This window comes from Seriola dumerili, unplaced genomic scaffold (genome assembly GCF_002260705.1).
Source record: "Seriola dumerili isolate Sdu_G_001 unplaced genomic scaffold, Sdu_1.0 BDQW01000056.1, whole genome shotgun sequence".
In the NCBI taxonomy this organism is placed as follows: domain Eukaryota; kingdom Metazoa; phylum Chordata; class Actinopteri; order Carangiformes; family Carangidae; genus Seriola; species Seriola dumerili.
Genome location: NW_019174311.1, coordinates 7272702 through 7291089, shown reverse-complemented (window position 1 = coordinate 7291089; position 18388 = coordinate 7272702). Strand labels below are relative to the sequence as shown.

The 18388-nt window shown below is 36.7% G+C and overlaps 2 protein-coding genes across 4 annotated transcripts; one reads left to right on the top strand and one right to left on the bottom strand.

Moving 5' to 3' along the window:
• Nucleotides 1–5020: 5020 nt before the first annotated feature.
• On the top strand, nt 5021–16056 carry LOC111218923 (titin-like). The gene is made up of 19 exons (XM_022741406.1): nt 5021–5149; nt 5277–5315; nt 6153–6224; nt 6925–7212; nt 7318–7587; nt 7834–8127; nt 9247–9516; nt 10618–10908; nt 11115–11384; nt 11489–11755; nt 11910–12206; nt 12864–13136; nt 13225–13339; nt 13468–13628; nt 13739–13840; nt 14157–14225; nt 14414–14473; nt 14863–14931; nt 15035–16056. The coding sequence occupies exons 1-19, from the start codon at nt 5071–5073 to the stop codon at nt 15091–15093; spliced, it is 3345 nt and encodes a 1114-aa protein (XP_022597127.1). The 5' UTR covers nt 5021–5070; the 3' UTR covers nt 15094–16056.
• Nucleotides 15029–18208, bottom strand: LOC111218947 (probable C->U-editing enzyme APOBEC-2). 3 transcript variants are annotated; one of them, XM_022741450.1, is made up of 5 exons: nt 17890–18208; nt 16759–16939; nt 16274–16617; nt 16150–16157; nt 15029–15043 (listed from the first exon to the last, which is right to left on the bottom strand). In XM_022741450.1, exons 1-3 carry the CDS (start codon nt 18171–18173, stop codon nt 16276–16278), a joined length of 807 nt encoding a protein of 268 aa, XP_022597171.1. In that variant the 5' UTR covers nt 18174–18208; the 3' UTR covers nt 15029–15043; nt 16150–16157; nt 16274–16275. The 3 variants fall into 3 exon arrangements, with proteins under 3 accessions (XP_022597171.1, XP_022597170.1, XP_022597169.1); XM_022741449.1 differs by lacking the exon at nt 15029–15043 and having other exon boundaries at nt 15618–16157; nt 16266–16617; XM_022741448.1 differs by lacking the exon at nt 15029–15043 and having other exon boundaries at nt 15618–16157.
• Between the last annotated feature and the right edge of the window lie 180 nt (nt 18209–18388).

Here is an 18388-nt window from a genome sequence, read left to right as displayed (position 1 = left end):
TGAAAAAACGTCATAGTATAGTATGGCATAAAAGGTGTAAAAAAGGTCACAGTATGGTAAGATATCAACTCATATAGTATAATATGGCATAAAATTGCCAAAAAACGTTATAGTATAGTATGTCAGAAAAATTTCAAAAAACGTCATAGTATAGTATGGCATAAAAAGTGATAAAAAGGTCATAGAATGGTAAGACATCTGCTCACATAGTATAGTAAGGCTTAAAAATGTGAAAAAGAACATAGTATAGTATGTCATAAAAATTTCAAAAAACGTCATAGTATAGTATGGCATAAAACGTCAAAAAAACAACATTGTATATTAAGGCATAAAAGGTCATTAAAAGTTCATATTATGGTAAGGAATAAAAGGATACAGTATAATAAGACTTGAAAATGTCAAAAAAACGTCATAGTGTACTATATGGCATAGAAACGTCAAAAAAACAACATAAAATATTAAGGCATAAAAGGTGATAAAAAGGTCACAGTATGGTAAGGAATAAAATAACATAGTATAGTATGGCATAAAATGTCAAAAAACGTCATAGTTTATTAAGGCATAAAAGATCATAAAAACTTCATAGTATGGTATGGAATAAAACAATATAGTATAGTAAGGAATAAATATGCGAAAAATTTCATAGTATAACATGGCATAAAATGTAAAAAAAAAAAAAAAGTATATTAAGGCATAAAAGATGATATAAATGTCAAAGTATGGTAAGGTATAATACGACATAGTGTAATAAGACTTGAAAATGCCAAAAAAAACGTCATAATATAGTATGGCATAAAAATGTCAAAAAACGTCATAGTATATTTAGGCATAAAAGGTCATGAAAAAGGTCATAGTATGGTAAGGAACAAAAGGACACAGCATAATAAGACTTGAAAATGCAAAAAAACGTCATAGTATAGTATTGCATAAAAGGTAAAAAAAAAACACATAGTATATTAAGGCATGAAAGGTGATATAAATGTCAAAGTATGGTAAGGAATAAAAGGACACAGTATAGTAAGGCATAAAAATGTGAAAAATGACATAGTATAGAATAGCATAAAAATGTCAAAAAACGCCATAGTATAGTATGGCATAAAAGATCAAAAAATTATCATAGTATATTAAGGCACAAAAGATCATAAAAAGGGTCATAGTATGGTAAGGAATAAAAGGACAAAGTATAATCAGTATAATAAGACTTGAAAATGCCAAAAAACGTCATAGTATAGTATGGCATAAAAGTTCATAAAAACATCATAGTATATTAAAGCATAAAAGGACATAGTATAATAAGGCCTCAAAATGCCAAAAAACATCATATTATAGTATGGCATAAAAATGTCAAAAAATATCATAGTATATTAAAGCATAAAAGGTCATAGCAACGTCATAGCATATAAGGAATAAAATGACAAAGTATAATAAGCCTTAAAAATGTCAATGACGTCATTTTAACGTATGGCATAAAAATGTCATACTCTTGTAAGCCATAACATGTCATAAAAATTCCAAAATATACCAAGGCAAAACTTCATGGTATCGTATGGCATAAAATTGTCAGGTTTTTTTTTAAGTTTTACCCAAATGCAACCACACAAGTGATGAGTGCAAAAATGTTTATTAATAAGAGAATTTACAAAAAACTGGTGAAGCACATGGAAACACAGGAGACCACAGGAACCAGAAGCACGAGGAAGACAAGGACTTAACTGGTAACTCTGGGAAGAAACACAGCAACAGACACCGAGGACAATACAGCAGCAGGCCAAAGCATGATGTAACTCAAGGTACTTAAACAGATGCCAGAGGGGGGAATAACGGATGAACTGACACAGACAAAGGGGAGCACAGAGACTAAATAGACACGAGGGAGGTAAGGTTGATTGAACACAGGTGAAACACATTAGGGCAAGGCAGACAATCATCAAGGAGGGAAACAGGACATAGACAGGAAGTAAAACCATCGAGACACACAACAAAACTCATTACAAAATAAAACAGGAAGTGACAAAATCCAAAGAAAGTCAAACATAAAATGCCTTGGCAAACCATGACATAAAATGTTGTAAAAACATCATAGTATAGTAAGGCATAAAAATTCCTAGTATAAGGAATGAAAGTAATTTTAAGGTAAGGCATAAAGTCATAATATAGTAAGACAAAAAAAATTTCATAGTAAAGTTCGGGATAAAAACATCATAGTATAGTAATACATAAAATGTAATAAAAAAATCATCATATAGTAAGGCCCAAAACGTTATGAAAACGTCATAGTATAGCAAGGCATAAAAACATCATACTATAGTAAGACATAAAATGTAATAAAAACATATTAGTATAGTAAGACACAAAACATTATGAAAACGTCATAGTATAGTATGGCATAAAACATCAAAAAAACATCACGGTATATTAAGGAATAAAAGGTAATTTAAAGGTCATAGTATGGTAATGAATAAAATGACATAGTATAATAAGGAATAAAATTGCCGTCAAAAAAATATCATAGTATATTAAGGCATAAAAGTCATAAAAACGTAATAGTATGGTAAGGAATAAAAAGGTCTTACTCTAGTAAGCCATAACATGTCACAAAAATTTCAAAATATACCAAGGCATAAAATGTTATTAAAACATCATGGTATAGTAAACCATAAAATTGTCATGTTTTGTGCTAAGTTGGACCCAAATACAACCACACAAGGGATGAGTGTAAAAATGTTTATTAACAAAAGAATTTACAAAACACTGGTTAAGCACGTGGAAACACAGGAGACCACAGGAACCAGAAGCACAAGGAAGACAAGGACATAATTGGTAACTCTGGGAACATACACAGCAACAGACACAGAGGACAATACAGCAGCAGGCCGAAGCATGTTGTAACTCAAGGTACTTCATGGTATAGTAAGACAATAAATGTCATAAAGAATGTCATAATATAGTAAGGCATAAAATGTCATAAAAACATCATTGTTTAGTAAGTTACTATGTTACTAGTTTTATGTTACTCCTGTTTCCCCTAGAACAACTTGGGGTTGTAACATAAGGCACAAAATGTCATATTTTTGTAGGGCACAAAAAGTCATAATAATGTAAGGCATTAAAAATTCATAGTATAGTAAGTCAAAAAAAAGTCATAGTATAGAAAGGCATAAAGTCATAGTATAGTAAAGCATAAAAAGTCATAGTATAGTAAGTCATAAAATGTCATAGTATAATAAGGAATAGAAAGGCATAAAATGTCACAAAAAACTCCTCATAAAAATCCTATAATAAGGCATAAAAAGTCATATTAGAGTAAGTCATAAAAACGTCATCATATAGTAAGGCATACAAAGACATAGTATAGTAAGACAAAACAGCAGCCCTTTGCTGCCTGTCATCCACCCTCTCTCTCTCTCCCTGAATTTCCTGTATCTCTCTCACTGTACTGTCCGAATAAAGTCAAAAATATAACTTAAAAGAAAAAAAAACTTAATGGTATATAGTAAGGCATAAAAATGCATAGTGTATAGTAAGGCATAAAATGTCATAGTATATTAAGGCACAAAAGAGTCATAATATAGTAAGTCATGACCACTCATAGTATAGTAAGGCGGGTGTGTGTGTGTTTATATGTATATATATATATATATATACACATATAAACACACACACTGTATATACACACACTCTTGTGGGTCCCCTGGTTGCCACGTGGGTGATGACTAATTGATGCACAAAAAATAAAATTTGGATGGGATATTCCTTGCTTTTCAGACAGACTCATATTCACAAACACCTGTTTTCAACATCCACCCTGCTTAAATGTCATTTAAATGTCATTTAATTAATTGCTAATCTGGCATGTTAAGTCCCAGGATGTTGTGCAGGTTGTGGTTGACCAGATGCTGCTTTCACTGGTAACCAGTGAAACAAAGAGGTCAAAACTCTAGCAACACTTGCAGTGAGCAGTTCAGCTTGTGTTATCACCACAAACTACATCATCTTATATATGTTTACTGTAACTGATTTCAGTAACACTAGACAGAGTAGTAAGTCAACAGATACATTTATATTAATTCTTTTCAAAAATAAATTTGCATAAAACAGCAAATTTGCAGGCTCAGGATCTGAGGAGTTGTCAGAGATAATACATTTTCTGTGTTATACTGACACCTTATGGTGAGTATGATGAGACAAAACCACTGACAGATGAGAGGTAATATGTCATATCTCAACACACATATCTCACACTGCAAATCACAGAGCGCTTTCTCCTCAAGCAGTAATTGAATAGTGAGGAGACAATATGTAACATTATCTGTAAACCTTTATGAAAATATATATTGTATATGTATGTGTATGTTTCTGAGGGAATTAATTGTGGCTTAACTCGTTTCCATTTTTATGTCTAGAAATTGAATTTCAGCTGTAGACAAAAGGATGTGGCTGTGATGTTTGTTCTTAATAAGTCTGCAGCTTCCGCCGAGGTTTCCAATATAATGTCACACCTACATGGTTAAAAAAGATCTGCTGTGAAACTGCACTAAGATAAAATAGTAACTATGGTTTTAGCAAGAGCTTTGGTTTTAGTTCTGCTTACTTTTAATTCTGTCAAGAATCAGTTTAATGACTCAGATAATGGGTAGTGGTATCATAAAATGTAACTAAATGGTATAAAGTTTTAAAAAATTCTTTGCATACTGTAAACCTTTTGAATTGGAAAGGAAAGAAATTCCTTTCAAACACACTAAACACACACCTAAACAGAGTAAACAATTAACACAATATTTGTTTGGTATAAAACACAATAGCAGGCTTATCATACATTAACAGTCTTGCAAGTTGTTTCAATTCCCTAAACCTTCTGTTACTTTTCAGCAGAAATCAGCAGTTCAAATTCATTTTGAAAATGCATTGTGGTTGAAACATATTTCCTGTTGCTTCAACCAAAAAAAAAAAAGCAGATGTCATAGAGACAGGAAAGCTGCTGTCCTGAGGTGAGTTTAGAAACGAATGTGTCATACGCCCATCGAGTCTGCAGTCTATTTCCTTTGCTGAACTTCACTTCAAAGCAGATACATGACTCAACTCCGCAACACTGCATCTATAGGTGCAGCTCAATGGAAAATGTATCTTATCAAGGTCTTCTGTGTGATATGTAAGTTTTTATGCAGTTGCATTTATTTTTGTGATTAATCAAAGTATTTAAAGAATATCTTCATGTACATTCAAATATGATTCCCTCGATTCTATGATGAAAATGCATAATTGTTTTGCTTTTACAGATTTCACTGCTGTTTGTGCAGCTCAGGATCCTGAAGATGGTAAGACACGTTTGACACGTTGACAAAACATTAAGGCTAGGTTCAGCACTTATTAATCATTAAAAACTTTTAGTCTGTAAGCAGTTGGACAAAAACATCTACATCACATCTGAAATAAATAATTAAATATATTCTGTTTCCAAGTTCATTTATGTGATTGTATATGAAAATACTGAATCCGTATTTAGATATAAAATGTTTTAACAGTCTGTACTAACTTGGAATCAGACCGAAATGATGTTTAGGAAGTACAGCATGGGTTACGTAAACATGAGGAACATAAAGTACTTTGTTGTCATGAGTCTGACAGTTCCTACAATCAAGACTCTTATTAGTGCAAGTTGATATTTCAGTAGTCTGTCGTGCAAATGTCATGTTTTGTACATAGTTATGCTTTCTAAACTGTATTGTCCCTGCTCTTGTGTCATCCAGTGAAAGTGGTGGGTAAAATAACACCTGATAATATATTGTATAATCCAACAATTATTTTCATTATCAATTTATTGGCAGATTATGTTCCCAATAAAATGATTGATCATTTTGTCTATAAAATTTCCCACAACTCAAGGAGATTATAATATTTCTTACTCTATTTTACCTACAGTCCAAAACCTGGTTCAGTTTGCTGTCATATACTGTATGACGAAGAAAAATAACAAATCCTCACATCTGAGAAGCAGGAACCAGAAAATATTTGGCATTTTTGCTTGAAAAATTGATTTATTATTACTGCTGTTGCTGTTTAAACCTCCACTTTGACATTTAGATAAAGCACAAATGTTGGCTGTTCTGTCTGATCTTAAGTCTTTCCTCAATACATCTCCTCTCTTCCAACAGCCACTGAAGTGTACAGAAGCAGCTTTCCAACCACTGTTGTGCCAGAAATGACGGAGGCAACAACTGTTTATAGTGAGACTTTAACCTCTGTTATTCTACTGTATATAAATCTAAAAGAGTAAGAGTGATTGTGCAGCTTCCTTCAGTTTTTTAAATTTAATTTAAGGCATTACTTCCTGAAATCAATCAGTCACCTTTAGATGATATTTAGGTGCATATAGGTGATAAATTACGTAAGGACTTGAGAGAGCAAAATTCACTCAAAATCAATGTGTATATCATAGTATTATAGTGATTTTGGACTAAGGATGGGAAATGAAAAATGGCACCTGTGAGATCATCATGGGCGTTGTCAAAAGGTTTTAGTATATAATTTTATTTTTACTCTGTACTGAGTAATCTAGATGACTTCAAAGCAGTTTGATTCACTGCCTTTTAGAAGAAACCTATTGCAATGTGCAAAATAAAACTAATATTTCATACTGTATATCATATTATTGTATTTGTATTGTATTTCAATGTGGAATTTCGATTAAAAAAAACTTGGTAAACATATGTTGAATAATTTTAAATGTAGTCTGTAATTGTATTTATTTTAATCCAATGTTAGAGTAACATTCATAACTGCACTTATCACAAGAAAAATCAAGACAATTTTCACACTAAAGCTCCTATGATGCCAGTGGGCCTAAATGTGCATGCTAATTTCAGCATAATGTTATTTTTCTATTTATATGAATGTAATCCATATCATTTTTGAATAAACTTCTAGAGCCTGCCATACCATCTCTGCAGCAACAGTCAGCCTGGTTGGAAGTGTTTCCCTCTGAGAAAGTGGAGCTCAGCTGTGTCAGTGGCAGCTCTGACCTGATCATCACCTGGTACAAAAATCAAGAACTACTAAAAGATGCAAATCCAAACGTGTCTATATCTGCTGACGGATCAGTCCTCACAATCACTGCGGCAACACAAATGGCAGGAAATTACATCTGTAAAGTTCATCACAAAACAAAGGGCGGTACCACTTCAAGTAGCAACTCACTTGAAGTTAAAGTTCATGGTAGGTTTCATTATGTTTCATTTCCCACACTTTTTCTGAATGTCAAGACAGAATATAAGAATAACTGAAATCTCATCATTTTTAAAAAAAATTCTTTCTGATTAGCAAACAACCCCAAGCTGACTATGGCGCAAAAACCAGACTTTGACAAGATGTACCCCGGAGAGTCTGTCACCTTCACATGCAGGGTCGAGGAGGCCTCTGGATGGGAATATCTGTGGTCCCATAATGGCAGTGTAATTCAAGCACAAAATACTCCTACTTATGTAATAAATTCTATAGATCATTCTAACAATGGACAGTACCACTGCAAAGCCAAGAGAGGCAAAGACCCATTCTACACAGAGGAGGGTAAAAAATCTCTGCAGGTCTCTGGTAAGCATACATTTGTACTGTGTCACCAGCTATAGGTCAAACTACACTGCAACCATACGACCATTTCATCCATCTGCATGAGCCTTTTGGATACATGTATGGTACTTGAATATGAGAAGGTGGCAATTTGAATAGCGAATAATGCACTTGATATTTTTATGTTCCTTTTTCTTATCCTTTTCTGATGCAATGAGTGATTTTAATTAGGCTTTATCTTGAAGATTTCTTTGTGGTGCATATTTTCAGACCCGCCTACACCTTCTCTGACGCTGGAGAGTACCTGGTGGGATGTGTTCGAAGATGAGCTAGTGTTGTTAAGGTGTGAGGTTGGCGACACAACCTGGAAGTACACCTTTTACAAAAATGAACAGCAGCTCTCGCATGACTCACTGAGAGAGCAGGACTCGGATGAAGATGGATTATTTCTCAATATCACTTCAGTCACTCAGACTGATAAAGGAGAGTATGCCTGCAAAGCTCACCATAATTCCAGGAAAGCCAGCTCTGGATTCAGCAACAGAATTAATGTCATGGTTTATGGTAAGAGTTCATGCCTCTACATAACACTTACATTAACTTTACATTCATTAAGGTATCTTAAAGCAGCTATAATCTATATTTTTTGTAACAACAATGAATGAAATGAAATGAGTTGCAGCTCATTGTTTATCATGCTGGTTCATTCTCACCGCTCTCATAGTGTTGTTCTCAGCCACAGCAAAAAACCTACTACACACTATATGCTTTACACCAAAGGGCAGGTTAGGTTAGCTTACATAGAAACTAGCTGCTGAATATATTAGAGTATTTATCAGCTAAACAGCCAAATGTTTCCCTCAAGAGTTGGTAAGGACTAAAAACAGAACTATGAGAGAGTGAACATTGGACTTACACTTGCAAAGTGGCCAGAAACACTGATCCAAATGAATTATAATGTCGTTCTGTAACTGCAAGATGTGTGTCTGACTGTTTGCCAACAAGTTCACCGTATCAATTTAAAAGGTGATGGTATGTCGATGTTGTGTTTACACCATGTGTCAATCAAACTGTTAAAAATGTCAGCTTTTGACAGAGCCAGGCTAGTAACTTTTGTTTTACAAGTACAGTTATTATGTCTTAATATTTAATTTCATTAACTTAAGACTTAATAGAGGTGGCCATGGTTAGATATATAGTTACTGGGCCACTTCATGAGATACACCTGCAAAGTCAATAACAATTCAATACAACAGCTCTGTCATAAATTCTACCTTTATGAAGTTTATAATGTTTGTGAGGTTTATGTTTTCAGAAATGTGTAATTTCAAATGTATGTCTATTGCTGAGGGCAAACTTAAAGGTGGTGCTGTACTGGACTATGTTATATTGGGAGGTGTTTCTATTTTTTTTACATACACAAGGGTGACAAGATATTACACTTCTGTAAAGCAGCCTGATACAGCATCAACGCTAACTATGACCTTAATGCTATAACATAAAATTGAATTGTCAAACATAAGAACATTATATACATCATAAATGTAGATTTTATGGCAGAACAGTTGTATTGGATTGCATTAGACTCTACAGGCATGTCTTAAGGGGCTATTGTGTATGACTTCATCACAAGCTTTGAGGTGCAGTGTAGCAGTAATGTTGTGTGATTTGTCTCTGCTTCAGAAAACACACCAGAACCAACAGTGAGCAAGGACCCTGATTTTAACCCAATGTATGTTGGAGAAAAAGTGAACTTCACCTGCAATGTTGGCGTGTCCTCTGGCTGGAGCTATTGGTGGTACAAAGATGGAAATGACCTCTCACTACCTACCACCAACAAAACCATCAGCATTCATCTTAGTCTTTCTGATGGGGGGAAATACTCGTGCCAGGCTACCAGGAGTGGAAAAACATCAACAAACCACAGTGCTGAAATATCACAGGAGGTTCATGGTAGGTAAAAACAGCAAAGTAGTATTATTTAAAATATGGTGTTCAAGAAAAGCTCACATTGCTTGCTGTAAATGACTAATATGCTAATCCTGTATGTAAATGACGTTCTCATTTTCTGTCATCTAGCTGTTGACACGCCTTCGAAAAAACCTCAAGCTGCTATGGTTTCAGTAAAACAAGCAACTAGCTTCCGTTATTTTATGTCTTTTCTGTTGAAACAGGATGTTGTGGTGTGGTATAGTGCAGGGAGGGATAGCTCAGAAGAATACAGTATGTGTATGTAGCACTGGAATATCAGTTAGAGAAAGGATGTTTTGTTCAATCTATGAGCTCATTCCATAGTTTCACATTTTCTTTCACTGGTCTCTGCTTCCTTCATCTTAATACTGTACTTGATTAAGGCAGTTGTTTTTTCTCTAAACCATATGAATAATGGCCTACTGTGTATTGATTGGACATCATTATCATTGCATCCCGGATGCTCAGATTAACAAGGCCATTGCAGGCTACTCTTTAAAAGAATATGGTAGTTTTATGTATTTTGTTTCCTTTGCTGGTTTCTTACTTTAAAGAGTTCAAACATGAGACAGTGTCAATGAGTATTCAACCTTTTTTTATTAGTTTGACCCCATTAACTGAGCTTACTTGTAGTGTGCTTTGATATACTTTTGTTGCGTATGCTACAAGCATGTGCAATAACTATGCTGTGGCTTGTACCTATTCACTGCATGGTAAAAAATAATGCAAATACAAAGAGGCTGAAACAACGAATCAATTAGTCAACAAAAAATTAATCACTATCTTCTTTGACAATCTGGCCTACCATATACCATAGTATAATCCGAAAAATATTCCAAGCATTACAACTCAGTGAATTAGCTGCTTCGCCTTGTCTTTTTCTGAAAGTAAACTTAATATTTTGAGGCATAAAACTGTCTGATTCAGGCCCTTTGCTGCATGTCATCCCCTCACCCTCTTCCCTACCTTTCCTGTCTCTCTTTCACTGCCCCTATCATAATAAAATAAAATTTAAAAAAAACCCCACAAAGATGATATCTCTTAGGATATGTAAAGTGGCTAATGTGTCTCTTGTGTTTTTAGAAATTCCTGTTCCATCTTTGAAGAACATGACCCAGTGGTTGGATGTGTTCCCCACTGAGAGTGTGAAGTTGAGCTGTAGGATGGCTGAAGGCACTGGCTGGAGACATACATGGTACAAAGACGGACAGAAGGTCCAGGCTGATAATATTGTGTCTTTTGACTCGGATGGAGCAACTCTTTCCATCAGCTCTGCTTCAGATAAACATGCAGGAAAATATACCTGTATGGGACACCTCCAGGACAGGTTTGTCCGCAGCAGCCCAAGTTCTGAACTTACTCTCACTGTGTATGGTAAGTTTTCTTTTAAATTTACATAACAATAAAAATACTTACTCAATATACTCTATAATAGGGGATGTTTTCTTTAAATTATAATTAAACATTTTCAAGGATTAGGGGAAGGGGTTGGGTGAGATCATTATGTGTTAAAGGCACATCTGGTAACTTTTGTAATTTTACACACTGATGGCAACTACATGTTTATTTACCCTACCCAGATAAGAAACCAAGTGTCACACTGACACAGGATCCAGAGTACAAGGTGATGTTCCCTGAGGAATCAGTCTCCTTCAGCTGTCACATCAATGTCTCCACTGGATGGGAGTACCTGTGGTATAAAGATGCCACTGAACTTGTATCTGAAAAAAAATATTCAATCAACTCTGTTAAGACATTAAATGGAGGATCATATACATGCAAAGCAAAAAGAGGCAGGAATCAAGTCTTCATCAGTGATTCTAGTCAGGAAATACACCTTAAAGTCGAAAGTAAGTTTCTCTTGACTCTTGACAGATATTTTATTATTTTATAACAGTTAAAGGCCATTGGTATGACAGAATACAGACACATTTCTTCTGCTTTTTGTCTTTAGCACAAAAGCCGAAGACCTTGATGACTCGAAATCCAGATGTTAACAAGGTGTATGCTGGAGAGTTAGTGTCCTTCAAATGTAAAGTTCCAGGCTCGTCTGGTTGGGAGTATCAGTTGGTCAAAAATGGAGCAGAACTTTCTTACAACAGTGGCTTTGAAATCCATAATGCTGGTTCATCAGATAGTGGGACTTATGAGTGCAAGGCCAAAAGAGACAAATCAACGTACTATGCCGAGCATAGTGGTACATGGAACTTACAAATAGTTGGTGAGCCAAAGAAAGTAACTTTGTATTGATGTGTTGTGTATTTATAATGCTGTCTCCACCTTTCATGTTATGTTATAAATCTTTTATAGTCAAGATACATCTCAAGATATTTCTTAGGATATTAAAAGTGGCTAATGTGTCTGTCTATTTTTAGAAATTCCTGTTCCATCTTTGACGATCACGACCCAGTGGTTGGATGTGTTCCCTTCTGAAAGTGTGAAGTTCAGCTGTAGGATGGATGGCAGCTCTGACTGGTCGTATATATGGTACAAAGACGGACAGAAGGTCCAGGCTGATAATATTGTGTCTTTTGACTCGGATCAAACAACTCTTTCCATCAGTTCTGCTTCTGCCTCACACCGTGGACAATACACCTGCTCAGCGAAGCTCAAGCTCAAGAACCGGTCTGTCTTCAGCACCAACAGTTCTGGACTAACACTCAGGGTTTATGGTGAGATTTTATTTTTATTCTTCTTTTTTGTTACCACAGTTGTTTGGAATAACATTTTCATCATTGTCACACTGGAAGTGGTGGCCAGTGGGGAGTATAATAAGCAAAAACAGTCATTTTAAAGCAGCAGTTTGAAATTTTGGGAAATATGCTTATTTGCTTTCTTGTCAAGTGTTAGATTGCAAGAGCAATACCACTTTTATATCTGTCATGTTCAATATAAAGCTACAGCCAGTTGACGGTTGGCTTGATGACTTGATGACTTGAATCCACCTATCTCCAGGAGGCCAGTGCCCCCTGCCACATTAACCACATAACGCCTTGTACTGTAAAACCACAAATTGTTTTTTCTTTTCTTTCTAGATTAAACAAACAGAATTATGTTTAGTGTTAATTAGTGAGCATTATTGGAGCTCGGAGGCAGATTTTGTTACCTTTGTACATAGCCGGGTGCTAAGCTAAGCCAGCTATCACAGAAGAGAGTGGTATCGATCTTCTCATCTCTATCTCCCAAGGAAGGGAGTTTTTTTGAGAGAGAGAGAGACAAATTTATCATTCTGGTAAAGGGTTTTTCAATGTCATTACTCTGCAGTATGATTTACATTTAAATGCTCTTATAAGCCTACTATTAACATTGGTATTATTTTCACCTCTCAGATACCAAACCCAGAGTCACACTGATGCAGCATCCCGAGCACGATGTGATGCACACTGAAGATTCAGTCTCCTTCAGCTGTCACGTTAATGTCTCTTCTGGATGGGAGTACCTGTGGTACAAAGATGGGACTCCACTCGCCGAATCCGAAAACAGTCATAACATCAGTTCTGTCGTGAGGGCAAACACGGGATCATATTCATGCCAAGTTAAAAGAGGAACAAATGAAGTCTTCCAGTCAGACCAGAGTCAGGCTGTCAGGCTCAATGTCAATGGTAGGTTTTGTTTTCTTCCTCTTTCATTTTTTTCTATGCACGCAAGTGTTGAATGTGTTTATCACAGTTTTTATTGTGTTTGGTGCAGAGCGCCCACAGGCTCACATAATCCTGTTAACTGGCTGGTCAGAGGTCTTTGCAACTGACAGCTTGGTGCTCAAATGTGAGGTGCGGGAAAGCACGGACATGTGGAACTACACATGGTAATACAGCTCAAAAACACCCTTTAATACTATAGAAGAAATTCATCTAAATGCATTCATATACTGTATGTCCTCTGGATTCTCGCCTTGCTGAAATGCAGAAAATTCAACATACAAAATTTAAACAGGTTCAAGGAGGGAAAACAAATCGATCTGCTTGATCTGCCTGAGAAGCACACAGTCACACCCCAGAACGACCCTAACCAGAGCCTGTACACCTGCTATGGCGTCCGCAATGGGAGACCATCTTATTCAAAACACAGTGATTTTTTCAAGACCAAGAGCCTTCGTGAGTACAAGTGAAGCCTGGGAGTTTTCTGTGTTTTTATTCTACAAATATTCTCTCTCTCTCTCTCTCTCTCTCTCTCTCATTCTCTCTTTTTTATTTTTAATCTGCAGTTTTGAAGAGGAGACTGCTTCTTGCCATCTCTGGCTTACTCTTCTTTGGCCTCATTGCTGTCTTCCTCGGATGCATTGTCCTCAGAGTCCTCCGTAAACCAGGTATTACTTTAGTTTGCGACATTTTGAATGCATGGAATGAATGCAGGATTCTAAATATCAGTTGATATCAATTATCAAAGAAGCTATAATAAATGTTGTTTTAACAGCAATGTATCAAATGACTATGTGACAATGTGGTTGCTTGTAGACATGAAACCACGTAATTATCACCTGAATCTTAATGTGTTGATGGAGTTTTATAATGAGTTTCAGCTCATCCTGACATCATGACCTCTTCATAATATATATTTCATCATAGAATAACAAACAAAAGCCACAATTAATTTGCCTTCTTCTATCTTTTCTTACCATGCAGCTGATGATGATGACAAGCCAGAAGAGGAAAACCTTTTTCTCACGATGGCTCAGATGAAGGACCGTACTGGTATGCTAACAACACCTCTCTTTGGTTTTTGGTCACTCTTTCCGCATATGCTGCAGACACTGCCCCACCAGCAATTCATTTCTGAGCTATTTTTGAATTTTCTGTTAGTGAAACTCCCCACAAACATTTTCAAGCTGGCCTTTAGCTTTTGGTGGCCTTGTGTTAAAGTTCCTTCCTCTCTCCTGCAGATGCACCTTGTCCGTTGGTTGAGTACATCACCGATGCATCACTGAATGCACCATCTAAAGGTAAATGACCCATTAAAACCGATAAATTAAAAACCGTTATTCCTAATAGGGCTGTAACTAATGTTTATTTACATTCTTGATTAATCTGCTGATTATTTTCTCAATGAATCTATTATGTGTTTGGTCTATAAAATATCAGAGAATAGTGAAAAGTTTTCCAGAACTAAAGGTGATGCAAATCACAAAAGCATAAGAAAACAAGAAAATAGGGACACATGACTGGCTGTAAGCAGGGTTTTTTTTTTCTTTTCCAGTTGGTTAGCTTGCTGCTTGCTAGTTGATAGTGAGTTGTTTCGACTTCAAAATTTGTGAAGGTTCCCTGTGTTTATCGCTCACTGACCATTTCTGCTTTTCTTGGTTGGTTTTTTTAAAACCAATCTGACCTGCAGAAGTGGATGAGAATGGCACAAGTTGCAGTGAAACAACACCACTACCCATCACCACACAGGAGGACAAAGGTAATATTACAAATGAATGAAGGGTGTTGTGCCGGTTTCTCTGTAGCCGAGACATAATGTTACCGATCCATCTTTCCTCATCTCCATCTTTATGTCTTTCTAGCTGTGACGACTGAGGGCACAGAAGAAAACAACGGAGGGTTAGTTTCCTTCAAACAATGAGTCACTGAGGATGTTTCCATGTCAGTTTAGTAGTTAATCATTTACAGGCTGAAGGTCTATAGACTTTCTACAGGCTTTAATGGTCATTTTTGAGTGTATGGAAGCTGGAGAGACAGTTTAGCTATTGTACGATGCTTATTACTTGCAAAAAATTAAAGAGACACAAAGTGGAGGCCAAACTCTGAATGGTGGCCATCATTGGACATCTCAGGATCAGCTTGTCTGGCTCAGCTCTACATAGTCAGACTTTCAACCTGAGTTTTGCTTTCACCTGAATGTTAACGTTCTGAGGTTCACTATGTTAGTATTAGTCTTAAAATACACCTGAGGATCATTGGGGATGTTTTAAGTGATGAGTTTTAAAGGTCATTCAAGAGACGTTTTGACTTGTAGCAGCGCTAGATAAAAGTTGAGTAAATTTAGTAGGATCCATCCTCTCGGGACAGTGTTGGCACCAAAGTTCATCAAATAATTGACAAGGTATTACACCCCAGCTCAATGGACAGCCCATCATTGCAATATGACTGTGTATAGATTTGTTCTTTATATATGACTTTACTTGGTTGCACATTGCTGGTGGTAATTGTACATTTTTTTAAAAATTGACAGCATGTTATTGATGTGCTGACTGTCAAAGGTACTGTTAAACTATGAAACATTATTTATGTGATAAACATCAATCATATACATCGTTAGCTTTTTGTTAGCTTTCAGTTATGGCATGCACTGTACATAATGTTATATTCTGCAAGATCATTTATCGGCTCTCCTTCAAATAGTGTTTCAGTTCTTAGAACAAACACCAGATGTCAGTAGATATAAGTTAGGCTCATCCAAATGTTATTTAATGTTTTAACAACAGTTACTGCTTTGTTCTTTGGATACTGTACGATATATTTATGTAGAAATTCAAGTATCTTGTGACTCCCTATGAAATTATCAAAATAAAAAATACAAAATGTTGCCATGAGTGTTCATTAAAATATATGTTCAACCGGTGGCTGATTTCGCAAGTAGGCTGATTTGTGGTTCATTCACTGGGGAGATCTTGTTCACCTGTAACACTAACAAGACGGGACAAAAGACACAAGGAAAACAGAGTAATTATTCAGCCAAAAAAAAAAAACCCAATAAGCTATTTATTGGCACAGCACTGCAAACATCACACTTACTGACTCACATCTACTTGAGGATATCAGCCAGTTTCTCAACATAGTACTCGTAGTTCTCCTGACAATCCTCCCAGGGCGAGAAGCTCTGGTCCTCCTTCTCCACATACGTCTCCCAAACATGCACGAAGTCAGAAGGCTTCATCATCCGCAGTTTGCAGCCAGCACTGGCCAGAGCCCGGAGCCCTTCTACTATCTCCGGCTGCTCCCACTCAAAGAGACGGGAGCAGAATATGCAGAGACGGAGCTTTTTGCGCTGCTGGAGGATGCCGGTCAGCTTGGCTGCACAGGCCACACAGGGACTGGATGATACATACCATGTGATTTCATGCTCCTGGGAAGAGTTAGGGAGCACCTGGAAAGGAAAGAGTGATGATTTATGGAGGCATTAGGGAGAAAAATCATTATGGAAACGGGCAACTGCTTGCAAAGAATTAAAAATCAGATCTTCCATGGTGATCAACAGTGAGAACAGCTGAGTGTGAGCGTTCTTTACCTGTTGAAAGAAGGCCTCTTCAGCGTGAGCTGTGGCATGTTCATCCTCCATATAACCTTTCAGAGGCTCTGTGCTGCCTCCTGCTGTATCCACTCTGAAGCACAGTAGGGTTTTGTTCCTCCCTGATGAGTACTCCACATTCCTGAACTGAAACTTGAAGTAAAACGGGCTCATCTGTTCCCTGGTGGGTAGTGAAAGTGAAGAGTTTCCTTAAATCTAATGAAAGGCAGTCTCTTTCCTTTTCAGTGAATATGAAAGCTATGATTTTACACAACACTTTGTTTAACAGCTCTCAATTGTCATTGTCATAGGGGTTATTCTTATTTTTTGTGCATAGATTACCAGATTACCAAGACTACGTGAAAAAACAATCAGCATGACGCATCTGTCAACAATACTTTGAAAGAAATTTGTCACCTTTCAATGTGATAACTGGAAATGCCCTTCCGGGGGAAAAGGCATTCACTTCTTTGCCTGACGCTGCGAGCATTAGTCTCTCATTAAATGATGAACTTTTCAACCATAAAAACAGTTGATGATAGTAAAAAAGTGATGATGGCGAGTCCTCGATATATATGGTGACACAGTGAATAGACTATTAATGATGCTACCGCAAGTAAACTGATATTTCTATAAATATTACTGGCTTTTAAATCATCCCATAATCTCTGGATGTGCCAAACAACACATGGAGGAAAAACACATGGGGTACTTGTGTTTTTCCTGCCTTTCTTTAAGTGAGCCATTATTATATTGTACATGAATAGCCAGATGGATTACACAAATAGATCTCTTATAGCTTTGATATCAAACAGCTAATGCTCATAGGTAAAAGAATGGGGGAACAGATGCTAGGCGGAGTGATACAGCACGGGCCGGCATCTGTGTCAGCTCTGTGACTCATCCCTATTCTTACCGCTGCGTTATTAAGGATGGCAGGTGCAAGTCATTAGTAACCTTCCTCACTGAAATCAAGTACAGAACATACATGGGGAACAATATGACCTATAGAAACACAGAATACAAAGAAGAGCTATTTATTCTACAGAAAAAAGTGGATGTTTTAAATAGCAAAACAGGTGTGTAAGTAGGACTCTAACTCTTGTGGTGTATATATTAAATCTTACCCACCCTGTCACAATTTCAAACGGTGGCAGCTCAATGGGCTCAAACTCTCCATTTTCTTCACTGTTCCCCGCCTCCGTTCCTGTTGCCCCTCCACTTTCCCCATTCCTCTTCTCTTCTTCTGTCTTGGGCTGCTCGGGGGTCTCCTCTGGCTTCTTCACAACTTTGTCAGGCTTTTTCGCATTTTTCTCCTTCCCCTTATCTTTTTCTTTGTCCTTCTCATCATTCGTTTTGGTTTCCACCTTCTTCTCTTTCTTCTTAGCACTGAGCCGGCTGTTTCTGTCAGCCATGATTTTGTGTAAGTGGGTGACAGTGTCAGATAAAGAGAGAGAGGGAGGGAGAGAGAGAGAGAGAGAGAGAGAGAGAGAGAGAGAGAGAGAGAGAGAGAGAGAGAGAGAGAGAGAGAGAGAAGAGAGAGTTAGTGTAAGTGGAGTGATAACCCTAGTGGATTTACAGAAATAGATCCTATTGTGTGCTGTGGAGTCACAACATGTGCATGTCTGGC

Bases quoted from the DNA above. Each gene is read 5' to 3' on its own strand.
- LOC111218923 (XM_022741406.1), top strand. From the start codon at position 5,071: ATGACTCAACTCCGCAACACTGCATCTATAGGTGCAGCTCAATGGAAA. The intron at 5,316-6,152 runs GTAAGACACGTT...CTCTTCCAACAG, and splicing joins AGCTCAGGATCCTGAAGATG to CCACTGAAGTGTACAGAAGC. The intron at 11,756-11,909 runs GTGAGCCAAAGA...GTCTATTTTTAG, and splicing joins ATGGAACTTACAAATAGTTG to AAATTCCTGTTCCATCTTTG.
- LOC111218947 (XM_022741450.1), bottom strand. From the start codon at position 18,173: ATGGCTGACAGAAACAGCCGGCTCAGTGCTAAGAAGAAAGAGAAGAAG. The intron at 16,940-17,889 runs GTGGGTAAGATT...ACTACCCACCAG, and splicing joins CCGTTTGAAATTGTGACAGG to GGAACAGATGAGCCCGTTTT. The intron at 16,618-16,758 runs GTAAAGAACGCT...TTTCCTTTCCAG, and splicing joins AAGAGGCCTTCTTTCAACAG to GTGCTCCCTAACTCTTCCCA.